At 39.2% G+C, this 24501-nt stretch overlaps 1 protein-coding gene across 1 annotated transcript in view; it reads right to left on the reverse strand.

The window, feature by feature from the left end:
* DIAPH2 (diaphanous related formin 2) overlaps positions 1 to 24501 on the reverse strand; it is a 659108-nt gene that overhangs the window by 425515 nt on the left and 209092 nt on the right. The window contains 3 exon segments of the mRNA XM_072430145.1: positions 1060 to 1482; positions 19184 to 19288; positions 22993 to 23057. Coding sequence (XP_072286246.1) covers positions 1060 to 1482; positions 19184 to 19288; positions 22993 to 23057 — 593 coding nt within the window.

Raw genomic sequence — 24501 nt, forward strand, 5'->3', positions numbered from 1 at the left:
AAATTATTGACAGGTTACAATTTAAAGTAACAATATCTTTTTTTAATCCTTTTGCATGAAAAGCTGTCCTTAAGATCCATTGCTTAAATTTGCCTAGGAGGAGAGAATATCATCAGCTTCAATCAGTGTTTCTCAACCAGGGTTCCTACAGAGGTTGCAAGGGGTTCCTTGAGCAATGAACTATTTGTGCCTCTCGGGTCAGACTAAGTGACACCAATGTTCTTTTTGTCTATCTGTAAAAGTGACATTCTTCCCAATAGCCAGCAATGTAAGAGGAATTCTTCCCATTGACCCCCGCACTAATATACTGTCAGATGTTATAAGATAATTATAGAGGGGCCCCTGAAATTAAGGGATTGTGTAAAAAAAAAAGGCTTTAGTTCCTCACATTTTTATGCAATCTTTTTGTTCAACCTACTGAAATAAAGCTGAAAGTCTGCAGTTCAAAAAATGAATTGTGATAATGTACAGAACCAAAATTAGAAAAAAGTTGTCTCTGTCCAAATATGTTTGGACCTAACTGTACTATACTGTTATGCAGCAACTTGTTAAAGAGTCAATGCACCCATAACTGATCGTGTTTGGCAGAAGGTTTTTCTTCCTGGAGAGTCTTCTCTATATTTTGGGGCCTTGGTTATTGACATCTCTGAACCTAGTCCACACAACTGCTGTGCCCATTTTAAAAGGAACTCACTATCTCCGTACCAAGTTCCCTGGTTTACACACCTGATATACCCATTATGAGGAACACCCTCCATCCTGGTGCTGAAGAAATCCTAATTCTAATCACCTGCTATGCCTAATATAAGGGGCTTCCATCATCCCAGTGCCAACTTCCAGGGTCCTATGTTAAATTTCCAGGTGGGAACTCTTAATACAGCTGAGAACATCCAAAACTCTGACATGGATGGGAACACAATATAAGAGCTACGGTAGGGAGATACAACTGTAAGACCAGACCACACCATACTCAACCTAGAACTAAAATATTCCTTTTTTTGGGTGGACTTACCCTTTTTAAAATATGATTTATATTTCTGTTAAATAAATAATGGATACCTTTGACCAGTTGATCTTCTTCATGGCAGATTCAGGAGTATACACTTTTTTTGGCTTCATTCCAAAGGGTAAAACTACTGGAGGAGGAGCCATAGGTCCAGGAAACCTTCCAACTCCGAAAGGTGGTGGGGGCCGTGGGCCTCCAAGGAAAGGAGGAGGCGGTGGTGCACCAGGAGGTCCAAAGCCAGGTGGTGGTGGTGGAGGAGGCGGGCAACCTCCCGGAGGTGGTGGCGGTGGCGGAGGACCAGAGAATGTCCCACCAGGAAAAGGTGGTGGTGGTGGAGGAGGCGGGCAACCTCCCGGAGGTGGTGGCGGTGGCGGAGGACCAGAGAATGTCCCACCAGGAAAAGGTGGTGGTGGTGGAGGAGGAGGAGGCGGCGGTGGAGGTCCCCCACTTGCTGGTGGAGGTCCTGGTTTGGCACCCTAGAACAGAAGCAGAAACACAAATAATTTGGTAGGATAATTTTGGTGTCAGTAAAAAGGTAGTTTCTCATTGTATACATAACTAAACAAAAACATTGTGTAACAATAGGTTAATATTCTTGGCTGCCCACCATGCTACGAGGGTGGGTTTGAACAGCGTCTCTATGTCTTCTTAACTGATGACCAGAGCTACATTTCCTTGCATGCAACGGGCAGATGCTGATGGACTACTGTCAAACAAATGGCAAAGACCTAGGAAACACAAAAAGACATACTGGATGTCCAGAATGCTATGTAAGGATTTTCTATGATGGCCAGAGCCAAGAGTAATAAGCCAACCTAGATATCCCTAGATCCCTAGGACAGTAGAAGGAATATAAAAAGTGTTGTTTCAGTGTAACTGCAAAGATGGTTGGTGGAGGTAAGTAAAACAATGGGGTAATGATTTTGGTTGATAGTGGGGCATACCCTGAAAAAAATTTGATTTACCAGGGTGTCCTAAATGCCAGATAGCTTCTGTAGTTAATCAAGATAGGCAACTTCCTTTTACGATAACCATCAACACTATCATACATAGGGGTCGGCTTGTTTTGCAGGGGTGACATTCTTCTCAATGGCCAGCAAAGTAAGATGAATTCTTTTCACTGACCACCACACTAAAACATTGTGTGAGCAGTGGATATAATAATTATAGCAGTGGATCCCTAAGACCTTAAGGTCGTTTCAAGTGTTCTCCAATGTTAAAATGGTTGAGAAACACTGATCTAGAAAATATTTTCTAATTCTCCTCTTTTTCCACTATGAACTCCCATTTTTTGTGGCCAATAGTCTTGCTTTTAGAACTTCTAAACAGTTTTTTCAGAGTTGTAGGTTGTAGATCAGCATTTCAGGCCACTGGGGCCCCCAACAGGTAATTAAAGATTTTCAGGATTTCCATCCTACGAAACAGCTGCTGTAATATGGATTAAATCATACGTGGAGGGGCTCATAACTGGACATGGTGATTGTGTTTTAGTGCTCCTCCTGTCTCAGTACAAATCTGTGTCATTTTATAGTTCATTAAACACAATGCAATGTTCAGGTGGATTACCATGTAATTGATTGTTTTTATGTTTTTCCAGGATTCTGTTGCACGGTTTAGAAAACAGTCACTAGAAGGCACTCTTAGTTTTAGTCTTATATATAATACTAATAATATATATATTATATATTACCTGAAATAGTGTAAAACTGAACTCAGGGCATTTAAATTGATTTTATCACACTTAATAGTCACAAATAATATAAATCCACACTGCGCCTGATTTGTTAAAGCTCTCCAAGACTGGAGACGATAGACTATCATGGGGGAAACTTGGTGATTGAGCAAACCTGGAGTGGATCTGGTCCAGGTTTAAAAACATTTGTCAGCTAATGATTTAAATTAAATGATTTTTAAGAAATCAATTACAAGTTTGCGGGATCACCCACATTCTCCCAGGATAGTCTATCTTCTCCAGTTTGGATAAATGTAATAATTCAGGCCCAATGTGTGCACAATAATGCTTTTGCAAACCCAAATATTGCCTCGTAACAGTGGGAGTGACATCACCAATGGTCCTGTACATTGCCTGGGCAAAGAGCAGAGCTGTGGGAGGAGCCAATCAGGCCCACCCACTACAAGCTGCCAATAGAAAACTACAGGAGGGGGCGGAGACCAGACCAGTGTTCCCGCACAAGGAGAAAGAGCAGTATTGATGTACGTATTACAGAGGTAAAACTTCTCACTGGATTACTGCACAGATGTAAAACAAAATACACAGCACATGCCAAGATTTAATTAAGAATACACTTGCCTTGCATTTAGACTAATATTTGCTAATCCTGGAGTTCAGCTTTATTTAAATATAGTTAACATCAAACAAAATAAATTACCTTCAGGTATAAATGCCAACAGAAATGCAACATATATTTTTCTTGAAAACAGACTATGAAATCAAATCAAGGAAAGGTTATCGTATCAGATCAGAATTGTTTTCCTGGAAAGAAACAAATCCCCACCCTATTATTGGCCAACTTTATTCACTATATAGCCATCCTGTGGTGAATGTGCTATCATTCCGATTAACTGCATTGACGCAGTATCTGAAGAAATTTTCAGGCTTTAGATCCCAGAGAAAAATCAGGCCTGAGATGCCGAATATAACAAACCGCCACCGAGCTCTCTCTATTTATTGTTTTGAATGTTCCTGGCAATTGCAGAAAGAGAATATAATTGCGAGAGCCTAAATTATCATCACAAATCTGTCATGTTCACATTATCACTGCTGCAGAAAATCCATCTGCTGAAAGTATTTTTTTTTTCCTTGCAGCCAGTCCAAAATGCGAAATGAACTGGAGCTTGTACATTTCCATGTCACATGCCACGTCGAGACAAAAGCTAGATGCAGACATGAGATGATGGCGGAGGTGGCAGCCTCATGTGACAGAGATGTGTCCTCCTTCATTCTTCTCAATGGATGTCAGGCCAACCAACCAATCTTGGAGGGACAGGCCAACCAAGAACCGCATTTTTGCTACAAAGAGAACCCAATGGTCTTGTTGGATTTTGGTTTATATTTTGGTCTTGATAAAGGCTCTCCGTAAGACCCAACTTCTTGTGTTATGGCAGGGGTGTTCTCAGTGCAGGTGAGTATCAGTGCACGTGTCCTGCAACAGCCACCATACTTAATTCATTATACAACTGACCGCTAATGGGGACTATTGCAGCACTGGCAGCTGGGCACCTCCCACTCATTCCTGCCCACCTCCCCTCTCGATAGAACAGAAGAGCAGTCTGTTTATACAACAATCTATCCCAAAATATAACCCTGAGGCGCAACCTACAAATGCCACCGTACCCAATTGGCTGCCTTTACCTGCATCTCAAAACACCAATACCTGGAGGTATCCAAGACCTACTAAAGTATTTATTTCATCCTTTGGATTGGAGGATGTTATTAGGGGCAATGGGTTGATTTACTATATATAAATTTTTCACATAGCAAAGTGGATTATAGCCTTGTAAGGGATATTTCACTTAACTCAATAAATGAGATAAAGTGCTTCTGACTTCAATCAACTGCGAGGAAATTGAATGTGAAGTTTCATCACATTCACCAAGCTAAATGCATTATCCCTTTAGTTAATAATTCACTTTTTAGATTACAAGAATTGGTGAATAACCAGATATTGGGACTTATATAGAATCATATTCAAATATAAAAACATACTTTGTTATATACATATTATTGAAATGTCTCTTAAAACAAAAAGTTAAGAACACTGTACACCAATAAATCTCCTTGTGGAACAACCCCTTGAGGTGTTCCAAACGTCAACGCATTTCACAGAAACTAGTCCGCTTCCTCAGGAAAAGGAGATATGAATGTCCTAGGTGCACAACAAGCTGAGGATCGCTCGCGCATAGGATGGTATATAGGATATTGGTAGGAGTCTCTTTTCCAACTGTGGAAGGGCGGGTAGGCTTTGTCCTCTGGAACGTTTGGTAAAGTGGGAGAAACGATAAATTATTGGTGCGCTTTATAGTAATATTGACCCATTGCTATTTCTTTGGAACATATTTCCTGTCTCTGCTGCTGCCCTACCTATATCCTAGGTATCTGAATTGTTCTATGTAATAATTCATTTTGACAATCAGCCAATCGTCCTTTAGTAAATCAGCCCTAATGTGTATTTGATTTTGGTCCCTTTTACACACATTATATATATATATATATATATATAATGTATAATATATATATGTATATATATTATATATATATATATATATGTATAATGTATATATATATAATGTATAGCAGACAACCAAATGGCTTTCCTTCTTTGCACTCTGTAGCCTAAACCATCTTGTCAGTGTCCGTATGTAAAAGAAGAGGAGTTTGTGAAAGCAGGGGAATGAGAACGTAAACAGCCAACAAAAACGTCCTCATCTATCTTGTGCTTTCATAAAGGCTTCCTTGCATTGCCTAAAATCAAAACTTGCCAAAGGGTGAAGCATTGATGCACATGATTTTGCAAAGGCTAGCCTTCAGGCTCTACATTAATACCCCTCACTCTTTATAGGAAGAGGCCTCGGCCATAAGGCACGAAGCTCTACATTACAGAACTATATATGGCAATATAAAGCCATTGATTTGCTAAATCCCAGCATTGAGATCGGGTTGTCACATGCATTCCCATCCATCTTCCTCATCTTTGTTCCATTGGCACCTTTGGGATTTGGGGGAGGCTTGTGTCCATTTTATGGCAGCGAAAATTACAATGTCAAGAAATTGGTTTTCTTCCTACATTTTCTGCTAGGGAGAATAGAAAGATATTTACAGTCATGGTGGAACCACAAATCTCAGTAAAACTTTATGAAGCAGAGCTCTCCAACTCAAGTGCGTGAGGCTCACATATAGCCCACTAATAGAAAAAATGGAAAAGCTATTTTCCATTTTTGTTGCTATGCATCAGTTGTGAAAATGTTTTCACTGGAAATACACTGGCCAAAAAAAGGTCCCCAAGTCTGTGAAGATAATATTTTAATCTGGGGTGCTTATGCGGGCAGTATTATGATCTGTGGGGCCAGCGTTATGAACTGGGGCTGCTTCAATCGGTCAGGTCTAGGTTCAGCACCAATATGTGCCCAAAAAAAAGAAGGTCAACTGACCCTCTGAATATAATGAATGACGAGTTCTTTCCATCAATGAATTTTTTTCTTCCCTGATGGCAGAGGCATATTTCAAGATGACAATGCTGGGATTAATGAAAATGTAAAATAGTGGCTTAGGAAGTATTGATTGGCCACCAGATTCCAAACTTTGAGAATCTTTGGGATGTGCTGGAAAAGACATTACACAGCACATTGACTTTCCCATCATCAAATCTTGGGGTAAAATGCATTAAACACTGGCTGGAAATAAATGTTGTGACATTGCAGAATATGCAATCCGGTTTGTATGTGCAGTAATTAAAACTAAAGTCCATCCAACAAATTTACCAAATATATGACTTCTTAGTAGATCACCCTGCTATGTCCCATTAACCAGCACATATTACAGCAAGAAGATATTGAAGGCCTGATCACCAACCTGAGCTACAGATCACAAGAGGTTTTTGGGTTAGACAAACTGGGCAATTACTGGGGTCACCCATCTCCTCCAGGGCCCTATTAGACAGAAGGGTGCAGGTAGCTGGAATGGAGTGTATTTAATAGCCCCACTTTTTATTTGCCCAGGACCCCATTGTCTCTAAAACTTATCCTTGCTTGTGTTTAAAATATGCATTGCATATATTTTGTATGCATTTAAATGTGTATTTCTTGTGGCTGTATTTACTTAGAGGTCACACTTTGTGTTATGCGTAGAGCAAGGTTCTATAAAAATAATGTATATCGTATTTCATCCTACACACCATCTATCCCTATGGACAATGTGTTTGCCTGAATCCACAATGATGATGTAACAAGTAAAAAACAAAGCACAAAGATAGGAACCATTGCCGAACCCCCAATGTGTTTTACAATGCAGTTTAAACTGAATCTGTGATTAAAAATTAAACTTTATAAGTCAATAGGCGAGGTGTCATCACTGCCAAATAACATTAGCTTTGGAGTGGAAAAGGAGCTTTTTCTTCCTATGAATATAAACACAGCTCTGGTGTTTCCATTATAAAGATGGGTGATATGTATTTGGCTATCATGGGCATTGTAGGATAATTGGTAACCACCCTTTAAATCCACAATGGTTGTGGGAGTCAATTATCATCATCCTTTAATAACATTAGTCGGTTTCTCAATGAGTGATTATCAGATGGGCCCAGAATTGTTCCCTTTGACATTTATCTAGCACTTTTTTTTCCAGGAGTTACATCATCCAAGTCCAGCTAATAAAGATGGCCAAAGATCATGTAGCCTGGAAGAGAGAAAAAAGAAGATGGCGGTGCCAATAGTTGTTGCCAACTCCTTTTGTACACAATTTTACTCATGATTCATATAGTTTTTAATTTAATAAAAATGTAAAAAGTGTATATTTGAGTAAATGTAATAACCTTTTGGGTGAAAAAATGTATTAATTGTATTTAGCATCAAAGGGCCAAGAAACAAAAGGAGCATGAATACCGCAGTTACTTAACCCAACTTATCGCCACTTATCTATGGATATTAAACAAAAACAGACAAATTGAGCCTTTAACCACCAAGTGGATTTAATTCTTTTTAAAGCGCCCAATTTGATCTTCCCAGGCTCCAAGAATCAAGCTCTATTTAATAAATAAACCTTATGTATAATTTACAGCTTGCCATGCGGCTCCCCTTCCCCGGTTGTTTCCTGGCAAAGCGGCGTGCAGGAATGGGATTGATCAATAGCAAATTGCCACTGATTAGATTCTTAACCTACGCGCTCAATTTAGGCCCCTTTATTGTCGGCATTGAAAAAAAATAAGAGAAATCGTCTAAGACGCTAATGACGGCAATAAAAACACTTTTTTAATTCCTCGGCAATTTAAGCAAACTTCATCTGCCTCAATGTGGTCAGCTCCACTTTGTAATGAGCCTTACAAATCAGATCCAGGAATCGATTGCTAGCAGTAGGGGTCAGGGAAGGGAGCAGACTGAGCAGAAGACGGCTGAGCCGAAAGGCTTTTTTGGATGCCAAAGTTTCATGCAGGGCAGCCCACTTGAGTGTTGAGCTCTAAGAGAATCGGGCCTTTTGTTTAAGTAAAGCCAACATTTTAAAGATAAATATATAAATGTGCATAAAAGACACAAATTACTCCAGCTCCATACTCACCATATATATCATTAAAGAGGAACTAAACCCACAATTATTAGTGTTATTATTAAACAGGATTTAAATAGCGCCAAAATATTACGCACATTATATTACGTACATTAATTAGGGGTTGCAAATGACACACAGATACAGACAGTGACACAGGAGAAGGAGAGGACCCTGTCCAGAAGAGCTTACAGTCTAGGAGGTGGTGGACGTATGGAATGGTGCGTAAGTAGTGACCGTTTAGGAGACAAAAGAAGATGCGTAGGGGAGGTTGAAGCCTGTGGTTTTGAGGGCTCTTTTAAATGTGCAGAAAGTATGAGCAAGCTGAATAGGACGAGGACCACCATTCCAGGGAGTCAGGCTGAACTGGAAAAGGGTTGGAGCGGTGCGTGTGATGAGGTTATGTGTGAGGAAGTCATTAGTAGGTCATTGAAGGAGCGAAGAGAGCCCGTAGCGGAGAATTTTTCAACTAGGTCAGAAAGGTAAGTTGGACAAGAACTGTGAGGGGTTTAGATGGCAAAGCACAGGAGCTTAAACTTGATTCTCAGGTGAAACAGAAACCAATAAAGAAAACTACAAAGAAATGCAGCAGAAGAGGAGTGGTGGGAAAGCTGTGTATGGGGTAGGTAGGTGGAAAGGTTGTGTAGGTTAAGTGGGAAGGATGGATGAGTCTGGCTGCAGCATTGATAATAAATTGTAGAGGAGAGAGTTTGGTTAGTGGATTACAAGAGAGGAGGATGTTACAGTAGTCCAGACGAGAGATGAGACCATGTACAAGGAGTTTGGTGGTCTCTGGGGACAGGTAGGGGCGGATTTTGGAGATGTTGTGCAGGGGAAAGTGACAGGACCTGGAAATGTTCTGAATATGAACGGTAAATGAGAGGACAGAATACACACCTATCCCCGTTCTATTCCAGGGCACCACCATCTTTCTTCTTTTTTTCTTCCAGGAGACGATCTTTGGCCTCCTTGATTGGCAATGCTGGGTGACATAACTTCCAGCATGCACAAGGGAAGTGGGGATTGCCAGGCTTTTATAGCAACCAATGCTGAGCTGTGCATGCAAAAATTGACAGCTGGGTGATAAGATAAGACAGATAAGATAGATTATTGTATCAAGGACATCGCCTGTCCCTGTCTGCGATAAACATTTGTATGCTTGTGGATTTGTCAAAGTGGGACTTTAAGGCTTTGTTCAGACTGGCATTGGTGTTGTGCAGTAACCAATTCTTCATACCAGGGAACCGCTGATCAAAGTGATGAGCAGGAATTGGGAGTACTGGACAAAACAAGGTCAACAAGATACAAAGTCATGGGAGCCCTAACAATAATCAAGCACATTGGACCATACCTAGGGGGGGATGCCTGGGGGCAGCCCTGTTGCCCACTTTCAAATCTTCAAATGATGCTATTTTAAGAACCAACACTACAGGATGAGTAGTGGAGTGGCAATCTGAAGAACCCATCAGATAGATATTTCCCAAAGGACCAGTAATTTCAAACTAGGAAAATTTAGCTTTGTTCCCTGGTTCAAAGGTCAGCCTCTTTAGTTTTTAGAGAAGGTTGTGGAGATCTCTCAAGCAGATGCTGCAGCCCCACCATAACCAACAAACACATAAAATTTTTTTCTTTGCCCCTCTTCACAGCCAACATGTTGGTTTAAGAGTGACATATACCATTCAGACTGCTGGAAAAAAAAATTGCTAGGCCAACCAACACTGATATTGGGATAGGCTAGCCAAGCATGACAATTTCTTATGTCTTTCGTCTTCTAGGAAACTGGTATATTGATTTACCAATTCTGAATCTTAGGGTCTGCCCCAGGGTTCAGTGTAAGAATTTGGAAGTTGTTCGGGCAGCAGATTACTCCAAAAAGGGATTCCAACTTCTCCAATTGATTTCAAGAATAACCAAGGCAATTAAGATGGATAAAGACTGGGTGACAGTGGTAAACACCAACAGTCCGGCTGCAAAAAAACACCTATCCAAAACTAGCCTTAATTTGGAACTAAATTCCACTTTTAAGTTTGTATGATCAAGTAGGTCATTGTTGTAGAAAGGGACAGATGATGTCCCTTCTGCAATAATGCATCTCACCTGCCTGATAGCTCTGGGTTTCTAGTACCAAAGCTGAGTTGCGCATGTGCAGCATCAGCGTTGGTTGCCAGGTACAGTCAGCAGTCCCAGCTTCCCTGCACATGGGAGTTATGTCATCCCGGCAAATCCAATCAAGACTGTGCTGGAGCCATGCGAATTTAGTTTTACAGATACTATAAGCTGCAGTCACACATCAATGATAAACAGTCATGATATATTTTTTGGCAATGTGTTATTCGGCGTTCCCGATGTTGCTTGTACAAGTGTCCCTGGAATGGTGGAATTTCTATTTACGTGTTCCAAAACAAAGACGTAAAGTTTCAAAGCAACAGGTTAAACTATGACAGCCAGCTGATATTTTTCAAAAGCGACCTCTTCATGGTCAGCCTTCGTGTTCCTCTCTGCAGAGGGTCTCTTTAACAGTTTAGAAGAGGGTACAGCAGGCAGTAATACGAAGTAACGAGAGTTCTCAAACTTCCTAATTGCATTCTGCAGACACGCTACCCAATCACTTAGTGCCACTTCACTGGAAGACTTTTAATTACCTACAAGTGATCCAGAACAGGAGTGGATTATATGATTTTGACATCCTTCTTTGGTGCAATAATTAAAATAAAAGCGTAGTAAATAAAAGAGCAAGTTAATTAACTTATTGAAAAAAAATTAAAACTTTTTGGTAACCAATTCTGGTGACAAGTAAACATGGAGAAACAGAACTTATTTTTAAGTTTCTCTTGGATTTTAACAATTGATTTTTTTATCTGTTTCACTTTTGGCTAAAGAATCCATTTATAGGTCACTGTGATGGTTTGGGATCAATTTTATTTTATTTAAAGGATAACTAAACTCAAAAACAAAAATGTAATCCACTGTAAATTATCTTTGCTTTGTGATAATAGGTGCATTTTTTTTCTTTTTCTGGCAAAGGACATGAAATTACAAATCAAGTACAGAAATTGCCCGTTGATCTAGCTGAAATTGCCGTGTCCTGGTTTCTCCCTATGAGCTCAGAGAACGCACAAGTATTTGAGTATTCTCAAACAGATATCAGTAAGGTTAAAGCATTGTTAAGCTGACCATTGAAGCTGAAATAGACTTAAAGATTACATTGCCAACCATTTAACTGGGCAAGGTAAGCAACATTTGGGATGTAAAGAAAAGTTAAGACATTTATGGTCATCATGGTTTCTTCCATAGATACAGGTAAGGAGAGAACCTAGCTATAAAAGCTATATATATATATATATATATATATAAATCAATATATATATCTAAAAATCAATAAAGGTACATATAGAGATCTCTCTTCCCAATTATTCAATTTGAGATCATTACAAAGAACAAGAGGGCACTCTTTGCATCTGGAGGAAAAGAAGTTTAAGCTCCGGAAAAGGAAGGGATTCTTCACTGTAAGGTCTGTAAAAATGTGGAATCAGCTCCCTCAGGAAGTAGTTTCAGCAACTACTATATATTGCTTTAAGAAAAAGCTGGATGATTTCTAGAAGCACAGAATATACCTGGGGAATAAAGTTTTTAAAGTAAACAGACTGCTGACCTAGGGAACATCTGATTGCCTCATGAAATCAGGAAATAATTTTTTTCCCCTGTTGAAGCAAATTGTACCAGGATTTTTTTTTTGCCTTCCTCTGGACCAACTATGCCCATAGGGTTTTATATCTGGGATATGTTTATCGCCCTAGTGGTTGAACTTGATGGATGTTTTTCAACCTAACCTATTATGTAATTATATAACTAAAGTAACAAAAAAATAAAACTAATAAAGCCACCTAATCTCTAAATTGGCCCTTTCCACCACTATAGGTCGCTTGAGTTGAATTAATCATTATTTAATCCATTTTTCCTGAGTCCATGCTGTTATAGACAGACACAAAGAGACAAACACAGGGACAGAGGGAGAGGGAGACTGTATTGTCTCTAGTTTTCAGATACAATTACGTAATTGTTTCAAAATTAAAAGAAAAACGCTGCAGTGCTTTGGATGCCGTTTCAAACTTCCCCGCCCAATACAAAATTATATTCAGTTTATCACTGCAGTCAGTGAAAAGAATACTTAAAATATAGAATATGTAAAAAGCAAACAGTTGCTGACGTTTGGCGACAGCAGTCAAACTGTTGATGAAAGAAAAACGATTGAAGATTCTACATGCTGCTGGTGACAAAAATGAAAAAAACATGAAAAGGCATTTAGGACAAGTGAAAATTGGTATTTTTTCCCTTTGCCTCTTGCTAAACACCTGCGCCTGGCTTGAATTTTCAAAAAAAACTCTGGAGGCGACATTTGTACAATGTGAATTATCTTCATTGCTAGGCATTGTGGACTCGTTTAAACTGACATTTCAAACTCCTTGATTATTCAAGCTATGCTCAAATGTAATAAGCTCTGTTTATCTGGTGGTTTATTTAGGCTTTACTTTCTGCCCGTCTTTTCCCTGATTGTATTTTGAAAGTAGATATTTAGAATTCTGAAACGCAGAAAGACGGAAAGATAGAGGAGGTCTATGGGAGCCCTGTTGTAATGTAATCCTCCAATCAGAGACATTTTATGCTGTAAAATAAGTTTTGGCTGTGACTATGTACTTGTGGCTGAAAATGCCATCCCAATGGTCAAACTTGGATTGTTCAAGAAGCAGCTCAGCGCCCATACTCTGTTTTGCAGGCTGGAAGATGGCAAACCTGCAAAGGCTCTGTCAACGGTTGCAATAATTTCATACCGATATTGAAATTACACTCTTGTCCCCCTTTATTATAAAAAAAATTCTGTATATTTTTTTTTAAAGAAGGAGAATGTGACTATGAAATGTGTTCTGGAGGAATCCAAAAAGGCGCCAGATATCCGAGGAGCCTATAAAAAGGACAATTGAATGAGCTTGCATTGAAGTTTTGTTTATGTAATGCTCCTATACATTATGTGATACATATTTTTATAAAAGAAAAATGGCAGGTGCTCTGATCTGTTTGCATCAGGTATAAAGATTCACACATATTTTCACTAGATTTGCCTGTTTTGTATTTATTTCAATTGGAGAAATGTGTAAATCCTGAATAAATATTGTGTGTATTGTTTCTAAATATCATTTTGGTGTAAGGAGGCAACAAGGAACTGATGTATTTATTGATCGTTGAGTTGATGAACACAAGGTTTACTATTTTCTCATATTGAAACTGCTTCAGGTTATGTCAGACTGGCAGGGAGGTTGTAGTGCAGTTACAGCTTCATTATGTCAGTGAACTACTGCCCCGTGGCAGCACAATGGAGAATGGGGGTGGCATTGAGTGGTTCAGTACCGCTCCTGGCTGTGAAATCTGCAGACGCTGGTTCTTCGAGAACTGGATTTTTTTTTTTTTTTTTTAACTTCCTTAACAATTAGCTCTGCAAATGAATGAGCAGATGGCAAGGTAACAGCCACCAGGAGCCACATGGGGTCATTTGATCTGTGATCCTACGGTAGGTCTAACCCTGCCCTTAACTAGTCCATAAAAAGAAAAAAAAAAAAAACACAAAACAAAAACAAAAAGTTTATTAGGTTTCCCCATCAGCTGGAAGTTGGTTGTAATCCTTGCTAAGGGTGCTTGAATTTCCTCCCAAGTTTGGGGAAATTAGGAAACAATGGAAGTTGCTCAGAAATCCACACACTTATTAAAATTAGACCTTACACCTATGCTTTAATTCTGTTACAAATAAACCATTGTCATAAAAAGTGAAGGCAAATCCTTATAACAGTTCACCAGATTGCAGTCAAACCTGGCAGATGTTCTTATATTTGCCAACGATATCTAAACCAAGAGAAAATGTTTTTGACCTGTACCTGTATGTTTTTGACCTGTACTTATATCCATGATATAGGACATTGTGATTTGTTTAACCTCATTTTTTTTTTATTACCTGTCATGGAAGTCATGATGTTATGATATTTGGTTGGACAAATGAGAGCAACCTGCTACACAGCGTTTGTAAATAACATTGGCTGATAAAATACGCTCTCCCATATTAAAATACTATGCAAGATTAAGGTGGAAAATATTAATTCCATAAAGCTGGCCTCATTTTATTAAAAAATACTAACAACTCCAAAAACTCATAAGTTAATATTACTTTTATTATTATTGCTATGGGGAGTCAATAAATTTAGGTAAAACTATTTTCACATGTGCTAATTAAAAGATAAAGAGATCTGATAGCGCATGTGAGTGAAAGTACCATTTCAAAGAATGGGCAGTTTTATTAAAATTACAAGGCATTAAGATTTCTGCAATGCTAATTTTATGTTTGCCAACTTCAAAAAAAGAACTGATTATAGCAGATTATTAGACTGTTTTTATTTCTATAATATTACTTTTAGTGAATGTATTATGATAACGTATATGGAATCTTGAGGGTGCAGGATAAGCACTGAATTAAAGAAGACTTGGTAACTATGAAGCAAAGGAAAAAAAAAAAACAATTTGACATAAAAAAAGGGAAAACAAAACCGTGATAATAAAAAGTGGACTTCCAAAGGTGCTAGAACGAATATAAGGCTACAGTCAAGCCAGTGGTTGGCGGATAATGTGGAGTCAACAGGGAGAAAAAAGTCTAAGGAGCTCACTTGTTTCATTAGAATGCCCTGCAAGGTGTGATGGACTGGTAACCCAATTGGACATCAAAATATTTGCCGAAGAGGGGTCCCAGGTTCAGAATACAACAAAGATCCACTGAGAACTAGAACAGGTGACACCAGATAGGAAATAGAAAACAGAAAACAATGTCCAAGTTCAGCATAGAGCTCTGAGGTTGGGACAGGCATCAAGCAAGCTCTAACAAAGTGGTTGTCTGGCAATGGCGGGAAATAAATTGAAAGCAGTCAGGTGGGCCAATGTCACAAGAGAGACCTGGATCAGAATGCACAGAACATCATTCGGATGCAGACAACTTTTATCAAGGCCAGGGAGATGACTTAGAAACTATTGTTCTGGCATCAAATGAAAGTCCGGTAATGCACACCTTGCATGCCTGGCGCTGAGGCCGATCTTGGGCCTGAATGTGTGCAATCAGGACCACAATGTATGCACATCTGCAAGCTTCCAGCCATAATCATAAAGCCATGACCCCTCCTTAGAACTACAAAAATACCAAACAAATCGTAGGACGGGAACACGTCCGCTGTTAATCTCCAATGGATATTGTCCAGATGGATGCATTTTATTGATTTCACCATTTTGTGAATGGGGCAAAATTACTGATCATGAGAACTATGCCTTCACACAGGTGATGATCACAATTTTTACAAAAAACTGTAATGGCTTTTGATACATTATGTATTAGGACCTTTAATTCTACACAATCATTGTTATGTGTAAAAATCTAACACATGAGCAAAGATTCCCAGAGCTCTTAAGAGGCATCCAGAAGGTGCAACCTGATTAAATGCTTACATTGCAGAACTGAAACCTCTTAAAAGTTAGGAGTCTTATATCGTTTTATATAAAAATGTAACACATGACAAAGGATTCCTAGAGCTCTATGAGTTATCTAAAAAAGCATCCAGAAGGAGCAGCCTGCATCGAGGCTCAATATAAGGGATAAGGGAGAGGTCACTGCTCAAAATCATTTTGTGTAAAATTTCCACTTAAGCCTTTTAAATCTGTAAATATCAGGCCGATTACAGCAGATGGCAAGGAGACAGAAGATGATATGTAAAATTAAACTATAGCTGCTGTGTATGTAGTGGTCTGATAGAAAGAAACTTTGCCATATACCTCTCGTTTTTTTCACATTCAAATTTGGATACCCTTTTTACAGTTAACTCCTGATCCTGTCCAATTAGTGTAAATTATAAATATATTTCATCATACATCCTGGTATGACCAAAGGGCCCTAGGTGGTACATAGGACTATTCTGTCATTTTCTTTTCCTTTACATCTCATTTTATTCTGGTTATTAAATGACACCATCTAATGCGATTCTGAAACATCCCCACACATTTTCTCTTACTGAGATATGTTCTTTGTTTTTTTGTTCAATGTTGAATATTTACTTTTTTTTCCTCTTTTTTTCCTTGTCATATTGTTGTTTCCCCCCCCATAAAAGAAAACTAATGGACACTTAACCCAACAGGTACATTTATCAACAACATAGTCACTGTTTGTTAAAAAAAATTGTCTTGATTGAAGGGACTTTTGCCTAACTATCTACTCCAGGGGTGTCACACTCAAATACACAGAGGGCCAAAATTAAAAACAGACAAAGTCGTGGGCCAAACTTGAAGTTTATTGAAAGATTTGAGGAAGTTTTTCCTTCTCATTAGATATAAAACCTTTTCATATGGAAACAAAGGTTTTGCTTAACATTTAATCTGAAACAAGCTTATAGTAGCGAAATAGCACCGCTACTACAATTACGTGCGTCTATAAAACAGTCCAATGCGGGGCCACGCATAGGCAGAGAGGCCGCTGGTCTATAAATGCGATTGATGCCAGGAATTGTAGTAGCAGTACTATTTCAATGCAGCGGCGGGCCAGCTACAATTTATATTTAGAATTCCTTTGGGGGCCAACAAAATTTTTTACGGGGGGGCAAATTTGGCCCTCGGGCCAGAGTTTGACACCCTTGATCTTCTCTAACCAAATGATCAGACTGCAACATTGTATCTGTTTAGCAAGCGAAGGGGTTGATCTGTATCAGCCATAAATGAGCATTTGTACAAAAGTTCAGAAATGCCATCTTGGTTCTGGATTAGGGAATGGAGAGAATTGCCTGGGTGCCATTCTTCTAGAGCAGACAGAATACTAAAGTTTGAGCTTAAAGCTGCATTATAAATCAGTTATGGAGGCCAATTATTTATATAAAAAAGGGTAAAAACATACTAAGTGAAATGCAGATATTCAATATTTAGTGTTAATGTTGCATCGGTCATAATCCTTTTTTTCCCCTTCTCATCTTGCAGAACGTAGCAGATCATATCATCATTTATGAGTCTCCATAATGATTACCAGAAACACTAAACATCCATCTATCACTGGCTAACCGCAGTACTTAAGGCGATCCTTTAGTGAATCAGCTCATTAGACATTCTGACAGCGGTACCGCGCCTGTGAAAGAGACCGGGGGGGGGGGTCTTGCGGGAAGAAAAAAAAAAGAAAATATAAGCCTAAAAAAAACGAGTTATTAATAAAACCTGTGATGCTGTTTATCTGTAAATACAGAAGAATAATAATCCCTATTGCATGTCTGTTGTGGGCTGACAGTTATTTAGCTCTGAAATGTTTTTTACGATCTCCTGTTACCAGGCTCAGATAGCGGCCCTGAATGTATTTGCGAGTTCGTGGCTCCACGATGTCCAGTGCCGGGCTCATTAAACGCTAATGCATTCAGGATGATTGTAATGTGATTTGCAAAAACAACTTTCTGATTGTTCACAAGTTCTTTTACGGCTTATGTTACAAGTAAGGAACTAGATTGCTGGGGGATCTGAGCGGCTCGTGAATATAAGGCGATTCTTAATTGTGTCGCTTCCCGCAAGAGCAGGAGACTGGTGCTTGTAGTAAATGGGGCGAGTTGAAGGCGTCGGGGCAGGAGATGAGGTGAAACTTCATATATTGCTATAGTATTTGGCAGGGCTGTCCATCTCCAGTCTTAGAGGGCCAGGGCTGGCTATATGTTTTTTGTATTTCTCCAACAGATTGTAGACATTTAGTAAGATGTGGTTTATAACAAAAAAAGACTAGTGACGTATTTTGGCCTAGACAAAGTCCCTTCTTTTATCAGCTTTATGGCCTGATTTATTTTAGCTTTCCAAGACTGGAGAAGATAAATCCATCAATGGATCTGATTTAGTATTGAAAACATTTGCCAAATAATAGCCAATAATTTTAAGAATTCCCTTACAGGTTTACTGGATCCCCCAGATTTTCCCATGATAGTCTATTTTTCCAGTTTTCAAGAACTTTAACAAATTAGACCCATAGTGTCCTTTTTACATATTTCCTTCTGCCTACTTACCAACTGCTGTAAAAGGCCAGATGATTACAGATCTAAAAACCCTAAACTGTATATATTATATATAATGATTTAGGACTCTTCCCTTATTAGAGGTTTCAGTTTGATAAAGCAAGCACCAAAGCAAGTTGCACCTTCTGGGTACCTCTTAACAGCTTTCATCCTTGATCATAAGTTACATTTATATATAAAACAAAAAATGTATAGAATTATAAATATTAATATAAAATGCACCCAAAGAAATTACAGGTAAACAATTCGGCACTTGTAAAAATCATTCAGAATTAAACACTTCTAGATCTGCCATCCCACAGCACAGGACTTCAAGAACTGACTGTGCACCTTCTGCCTATCATATCCCACCCTTGACACGTGCCATTAATATTGAATTAACCTATCAATGACTTTAATGTTGAGGTTGATCTGTGTATGGCCATATGTATAGGTTTTGTTGTACACATGGTCACTCCCTGTTGCACAACTTCATCCAGAGAAGGCTAAAGCTTCCCCTGTTTTCCTGGAATACCTGTCGATGATGTGTCCCCACTCTTGACATATGCAAAGTCATCAAACATATAGTACATCATATGCTAGTGGAAACCCAGAATACCTGGAGTGTTGGTGTGTCAATAATACTAAACATTATTTGGATATGTGTATTTCTTTGATTAAATCGTTTTTGTGTTTGGTTTGTTCTTAGTATGGGACAGATGCCCTTTATATAAAAAGAAAATTCTGAAATAGAAAACAAATCCAAAGCCATTTGTCAGTTTCTGCCGAGTATAAATGAATAGATTCCTTGATTACCTGGGTCCGAAGCTGCTGGATCTCTGTCTCCAGCTCTTTGATTTTCTCCTCGCGCTTCTGAAGTTCAGCCTGTGCCTCCTGACGGGCGGTGAACTCTTCATCAAACTGCAAAGATCAGAGCAGAAAGTCATCATCTCCATCTGACGATCAAGGCAAACCTTATATATGCCACTTCTTAAAAAAATGGCTTAAAGGAGAGCAAGGCTGGGAAACACTCTGCACTTTCAAAGATAAATCCTTATTAAGGGTCAGTCAACAGAGATTAAAAAAATGTTGATATAAAACACAATCTGATACATAGGGTGACCCACACATTGGTTGAGGGAAGGTCAACGTGTATCGCTGGCCAGTTTTTGGACGGAAGGTAGCAGTGTGGTTGGGCAAGTAATCCCGTGAACATCAATGATCCCCACAGATTCCTATGTTCTCACTCTAAATTCATCAAACACCGGTGTCCCACAGAGAGAGAACCAATGTACACCTTCATACCAGAGAGCACCAGTGCACCCCCCTCTTTCTTCAGAGTGTGTTTGTGTCCCCCAAAAAGTTACTAGTGCTCCCCTCTCCATGTACAGATCATCAGTAAACCCTTCCCTTCTACAAATAAACAGTGTACCCTTCTCCATTCGTTTAATACCAGTGCCCCCTCTTCTCCCATTGAGTACCAGTCTACCCCATCCATCCTCAGAGTATCAATGTTCTCCCTTTGCATTCTTTGAGCATCAGTGCCCCAATCTCCATCCAGACACTGCCAGTGCCCCCCTCTCTATCCAAAGAATGCCAGTGCCCCCTCTTCTCCCATTGAGTACCAGTCTACCCCATCCATCCTCAGAGTATCAATGTTCTCCCTTTGCATTCTTTAAGCATCAGTGCCCCAACCTCCATCCAGAGAATGCCAGTGCCCCCCTCTTCTCCCATAAAAAACTAGACTACCCCATCCATCCTCAAAATACTAAAATTCTCATTCTGCCTTCACCGAGCACCAGTCCCCCCCTCTCTTTTAACAAAGCATCAGTGCACCCCTCTCCATCCAGAGAATGCCAGTGCCCCCCTCTTCTCTCAGAGTACCAGACTATCCCATCCATCCTCCGAAAACCAATGTTCCCCTTCTGCTTATACTGAGCACCAGTTTACCAAGATGGGTGCATTTTGCCACTGTTAATCATTGAGACTGAACATTTGCCCTGACTGACCTCCCAATAATCATCAATACTAGGTAATGTTGTTTTCCCAATAAATTCCAACACCGGCCTTTTTTTCCTCCCAGTGATCACAATATGGGGTATTTATCTTCTCCAAGTCAGCTAAGGGTGTCATGAAATCATTACATTATTAATCCTCCATTACTTTCTGGTTGCAAATGCTTGTTGAGCATTTGGATGCAATTCCGATTTACCTAACTAAACACACAAAACATTAAAAAAAAAAAAATGAAAATCCTCTTCTATAACTACGTTTGAAGTTGTCCATGCCTGTCACAACCACATACTGGATCTAAGATGTGTATTTGACCCTTCAGAGTGACCAAATTCTTTTAAACGTGAAATCCAGCTGGCCTATAGATGAAAATCCAGATGCAGTCCCTGAAAATCAGTTATTTGGCTGTTTTGATGCTGGAAGACTTTTTTTTTTCATTTTTTTAATCTAAATGCGGAACAATTAAAAAAAAAAAAAAAAAAAAAAAAAGATTTTGGTTCTAAAAGTATTTGAGGTTTCTAAAATAAACGCCGTAGGGAGCCACTCAAATTGGAGAAATGTTATGTCAGCCATTGTTTGGTGTGGATGCTGGAGGGCCCCTTGCACCTGTAGCCCCTCACTTCTCCCTGCTGCTTGCATTGCACATCTAAAAGTGCCTTTGAAATATTTCAAAGCTCTCGCTTAAATATAGCTTCACCAAAATGTCACTCAGAAGATGGGGGTTGGGCGTACATTGTGGGCTTTCTCGGCCTCATTAGGAATGGTTCAGTTTTAAGAAAAGTGTGAAGAGGTGAACTATAGGTGCCAGCATATTTATTAGTATTCAGACTTCAAAAGAAGTATTTTAGGGCACTTGTATAGAAATTATGCGTTCATGTTGCCATCTCAGGCTTGTAGTTGGAAGTTGGCCTGCCAAAAAACAGCCATTACTGACAGCCAAAGTCCCACAAATACATTTATATATAAAAAAAAATCAATATGATGTAAAAATGAAAAAAAAAAAAAAGTAAAAACTAAATAAAAATTAAAAAAAAAAATAAACTGCCCCATTCCATAATTTTTGAGAGGCCTCATTGTGCCTTTCAACAAACCAAGATGCCCAAGATGCTCAAAAACCCCAAGAATAGACCAAAGCCCATTGCAGGAACAAGCCGTGTCACATTACTCCTGGAAGAGGTGATCCACCTATGCCATTCACATTTCCCAAAAAAGTGCAGTATTCTCCGGAAAAAAATTCTGAAGCTAGGCGGGAAGAAACTGTAGGCAGGTGGTGGCCCCCTGTATTGCCACCCAATGTTTCACAAACCACCCTATAAAACCCAGGAGATTACTGTAAAGTTTCAGGTGGTGCAAGTGTGAGAACACTGAATTTTTGGCAACCAATGCCAAGATTTTTTTTTTCCTGTACACTATGATTTGGGGGGGGGGGGGTTGTCTGCCAAAAAAAAGGACTTTGCATTTTAGAAGCCTGAATGCTTTCATTGTTTTTGTTTTCATATTTTCAAGAATCATTTAATTTTTATGCAATTCATTGGACATGTCAATGCACCAGGCAGACTTTAAGCCAGTAATTTCAAACAATGGGTAACCTTGTTTAAACATTGATAAATGTATGAGTTTATGAGTGAGTTGGCCATAAAATATAATACTTGGACGATCCTGCCATAAAGGACTATGTTTTGACAATTGTATAGGAGGGGGGCTGTTTCTCTATAGAGCATATGTATGGTCACCTTGTCCCATGCACACCATGATTTCATTTTACGACTGGGCAGCTGACTATGGTTTAGGTATGCTGTTGGTAATTTTTGGACATGATATTATGATATATGCTAAAATATGACTCTTCTATGGTACCTGGTTGTTAAATATTTCTGCTCCCATCATCTCCTATTTGATTTGCATAAATTCTCTGTATTTAGGAAGGAAGCAACACGTATGGCTTCACATTGGCTAACTTTTTGCTTCTATTTCTCATCTATGCAGGTCATAGTATAGCTCTACAGAGTTTTAGGCTTTACTGCCAAAGCCAAAATGTTCCATATGTGCTGGTCAAACTGATGTCAAAGTATATAGCCAGGGATTTTGGCCTGCACAGTCTATTGCAGATGGACTAATTGTGGGCCAATGGTTTCCATTTTCAGCTTTAGATCAAGGTCATAATTTGGCCAGATGAAATGGCAGAAACATGAATAATACATCTAATGATGGGGAGCAGTAACATTCCTTGGGAAGAATGAAACAAACAATCCAAAAGTCTGTTCTCCACTTATTTATTTATATGCCCCAAGAGTAAAAAAATCTACAGAATGCTGTAGACAATCATGGATTGCCTATATTTAATTCATAGAAACGTCTCATGATAGTTATCCTTGGAGGAGGATATTTGAGTTAAATAAATATGATCTATTCCTTCAAGAGTCTGACCTGATACATCAATATTGACCTTTATGTTACTGACAAGGATCACATTAAAAAGCTGCAAGACATTGACCAGAGCATCAAATCAATAGTCTCCAACCAGGAGAAAATAAAAACAGGTTTTCCTACAGTATCCTGATCATAGGAAACCAATTGTTTGTGCTTCAGATGACCAAGATTCATCACCTTACCTTCTTGGAGAACTCCGTGGCTTTCTGTTCGCTCTCCTCCACTTTGGCCTTGTCAACCAGCGCATCTGTCAAGAAAGGGACATTGCTATGATTAACATCATTATCGTACCTAGCAAAAATGGCAGCTCGTGGTTAATTCTAACATTATATGGTTCCCTTTGGGAAGACGGACCAGAGTGATGATCTTCGGTGAGCACTTTTGCTACATTGCTGTCCAAGCACAGGCTGGGGCAGATCTTTACCTCGGTGTGTTGCACAAATGCAGTGTAGTCCATGGGAGGGTCTATGTTCATCTATGAGGGTTGTATGCCAGGCTAGATGAAACTACACATTCTTTGGTTTGTAAGAATAAAATAATATTTTTGTAGCTAGCCATTTGCCTGGAGAGCAGCTTTAAAGTACACCTGACACTTTGGCTATAATATATATATATCTTAAATTTATATAGGGGTAACATACTAGGTGCCAGGTTGTAGAGAGGTGCAAAGTATGCCACTGCACAAGGGCCCCAATACCTCCTCAGCCAATACAAACCCCCACAGGGTCACCAAATCAGTTCAGGGTGGGAGTCCCAAGTCAGTTTTGCACAGGGGCCCAATGTTGGCTACATCCATCACTGTCTTGGCACTTTCCATGAAAGGGGTACACTATAGCCTAAGGCTATAGTGTTTTGGGGGATGTGGAACGAAATCTATGCATAGATGGGAAGAACAGACAAACTACATGCAGATAGCACCCTGGTTGAGACATGAGTACTAGTCACTTATCTTTGTTGATGGTCTGCCTCATGATTCTCTGCACCAACACAAGGTCAAAAACAAGCATGGACATGTGGAGATGAGGTTAAGAATATTAGACCAGTGTAAAATCCAACACAAACCTTACACAGAGTTTTACAATTAATTGCTTTGGCCAAGTTAAAAAATGGTGGGAGTGAAAGGATCTTGAATAAACCCCATCAACAGTAGGGGTATTGGCTACTTGGATCCATCAATTTGGCCTATGTGGGTTAATTGTCGGCTTTCACTTTCTGTTAACTGTGTGCACTCAGGGAAGCCATATTTGCTCTCCCAGTTGTCCAATGAGCCATGATGGTTTTAGTTCTTACACTTCAAGACTACCAGGCATAGTCTGTCAGATTGAAAACAGAATCTCATTAGGCTATATTGAATTTAAAAACCCACAATACCCCTGGTATCAGGAGCCTGTATAATGCTTGTCCTTTTTCAAATTATCCTGAAAAAAGTACCTAATTTATTATTAAATGGAAATGTAACAAGTATTAAATATTCATATTTAAAATATTACCAATGTAATTTAGTAACTATGACAAGTTTCCTACTAACTCATATAAATTCTAAATTAGGTCAGATCTACAATAACTTAATTTTAGAGAGCAAGAATTAATTAATATGAAAGTGCCAATGGAATGTTACCCAGTATCCAGCTGCAAGTCATAGCGTGCCCAACCGGCTATATGCATGCTGGCACTGCCACTTCATAGCACGT

The sequence above is a fragment of the Pyxicephalus adspersus genome, chromosome Z, assembly GCF_032062135.1.
Source record: "Pyxicephalus adspersus chromosome Z, UCB_Pads_2.0, whole genome shotgun sequence".
NCBI lineage: Eukaryota > Metazoa > Chordata > Amphibia > Anura > Pyxicephalidae > Pyxicephalus > Pyxicephalus adspersus.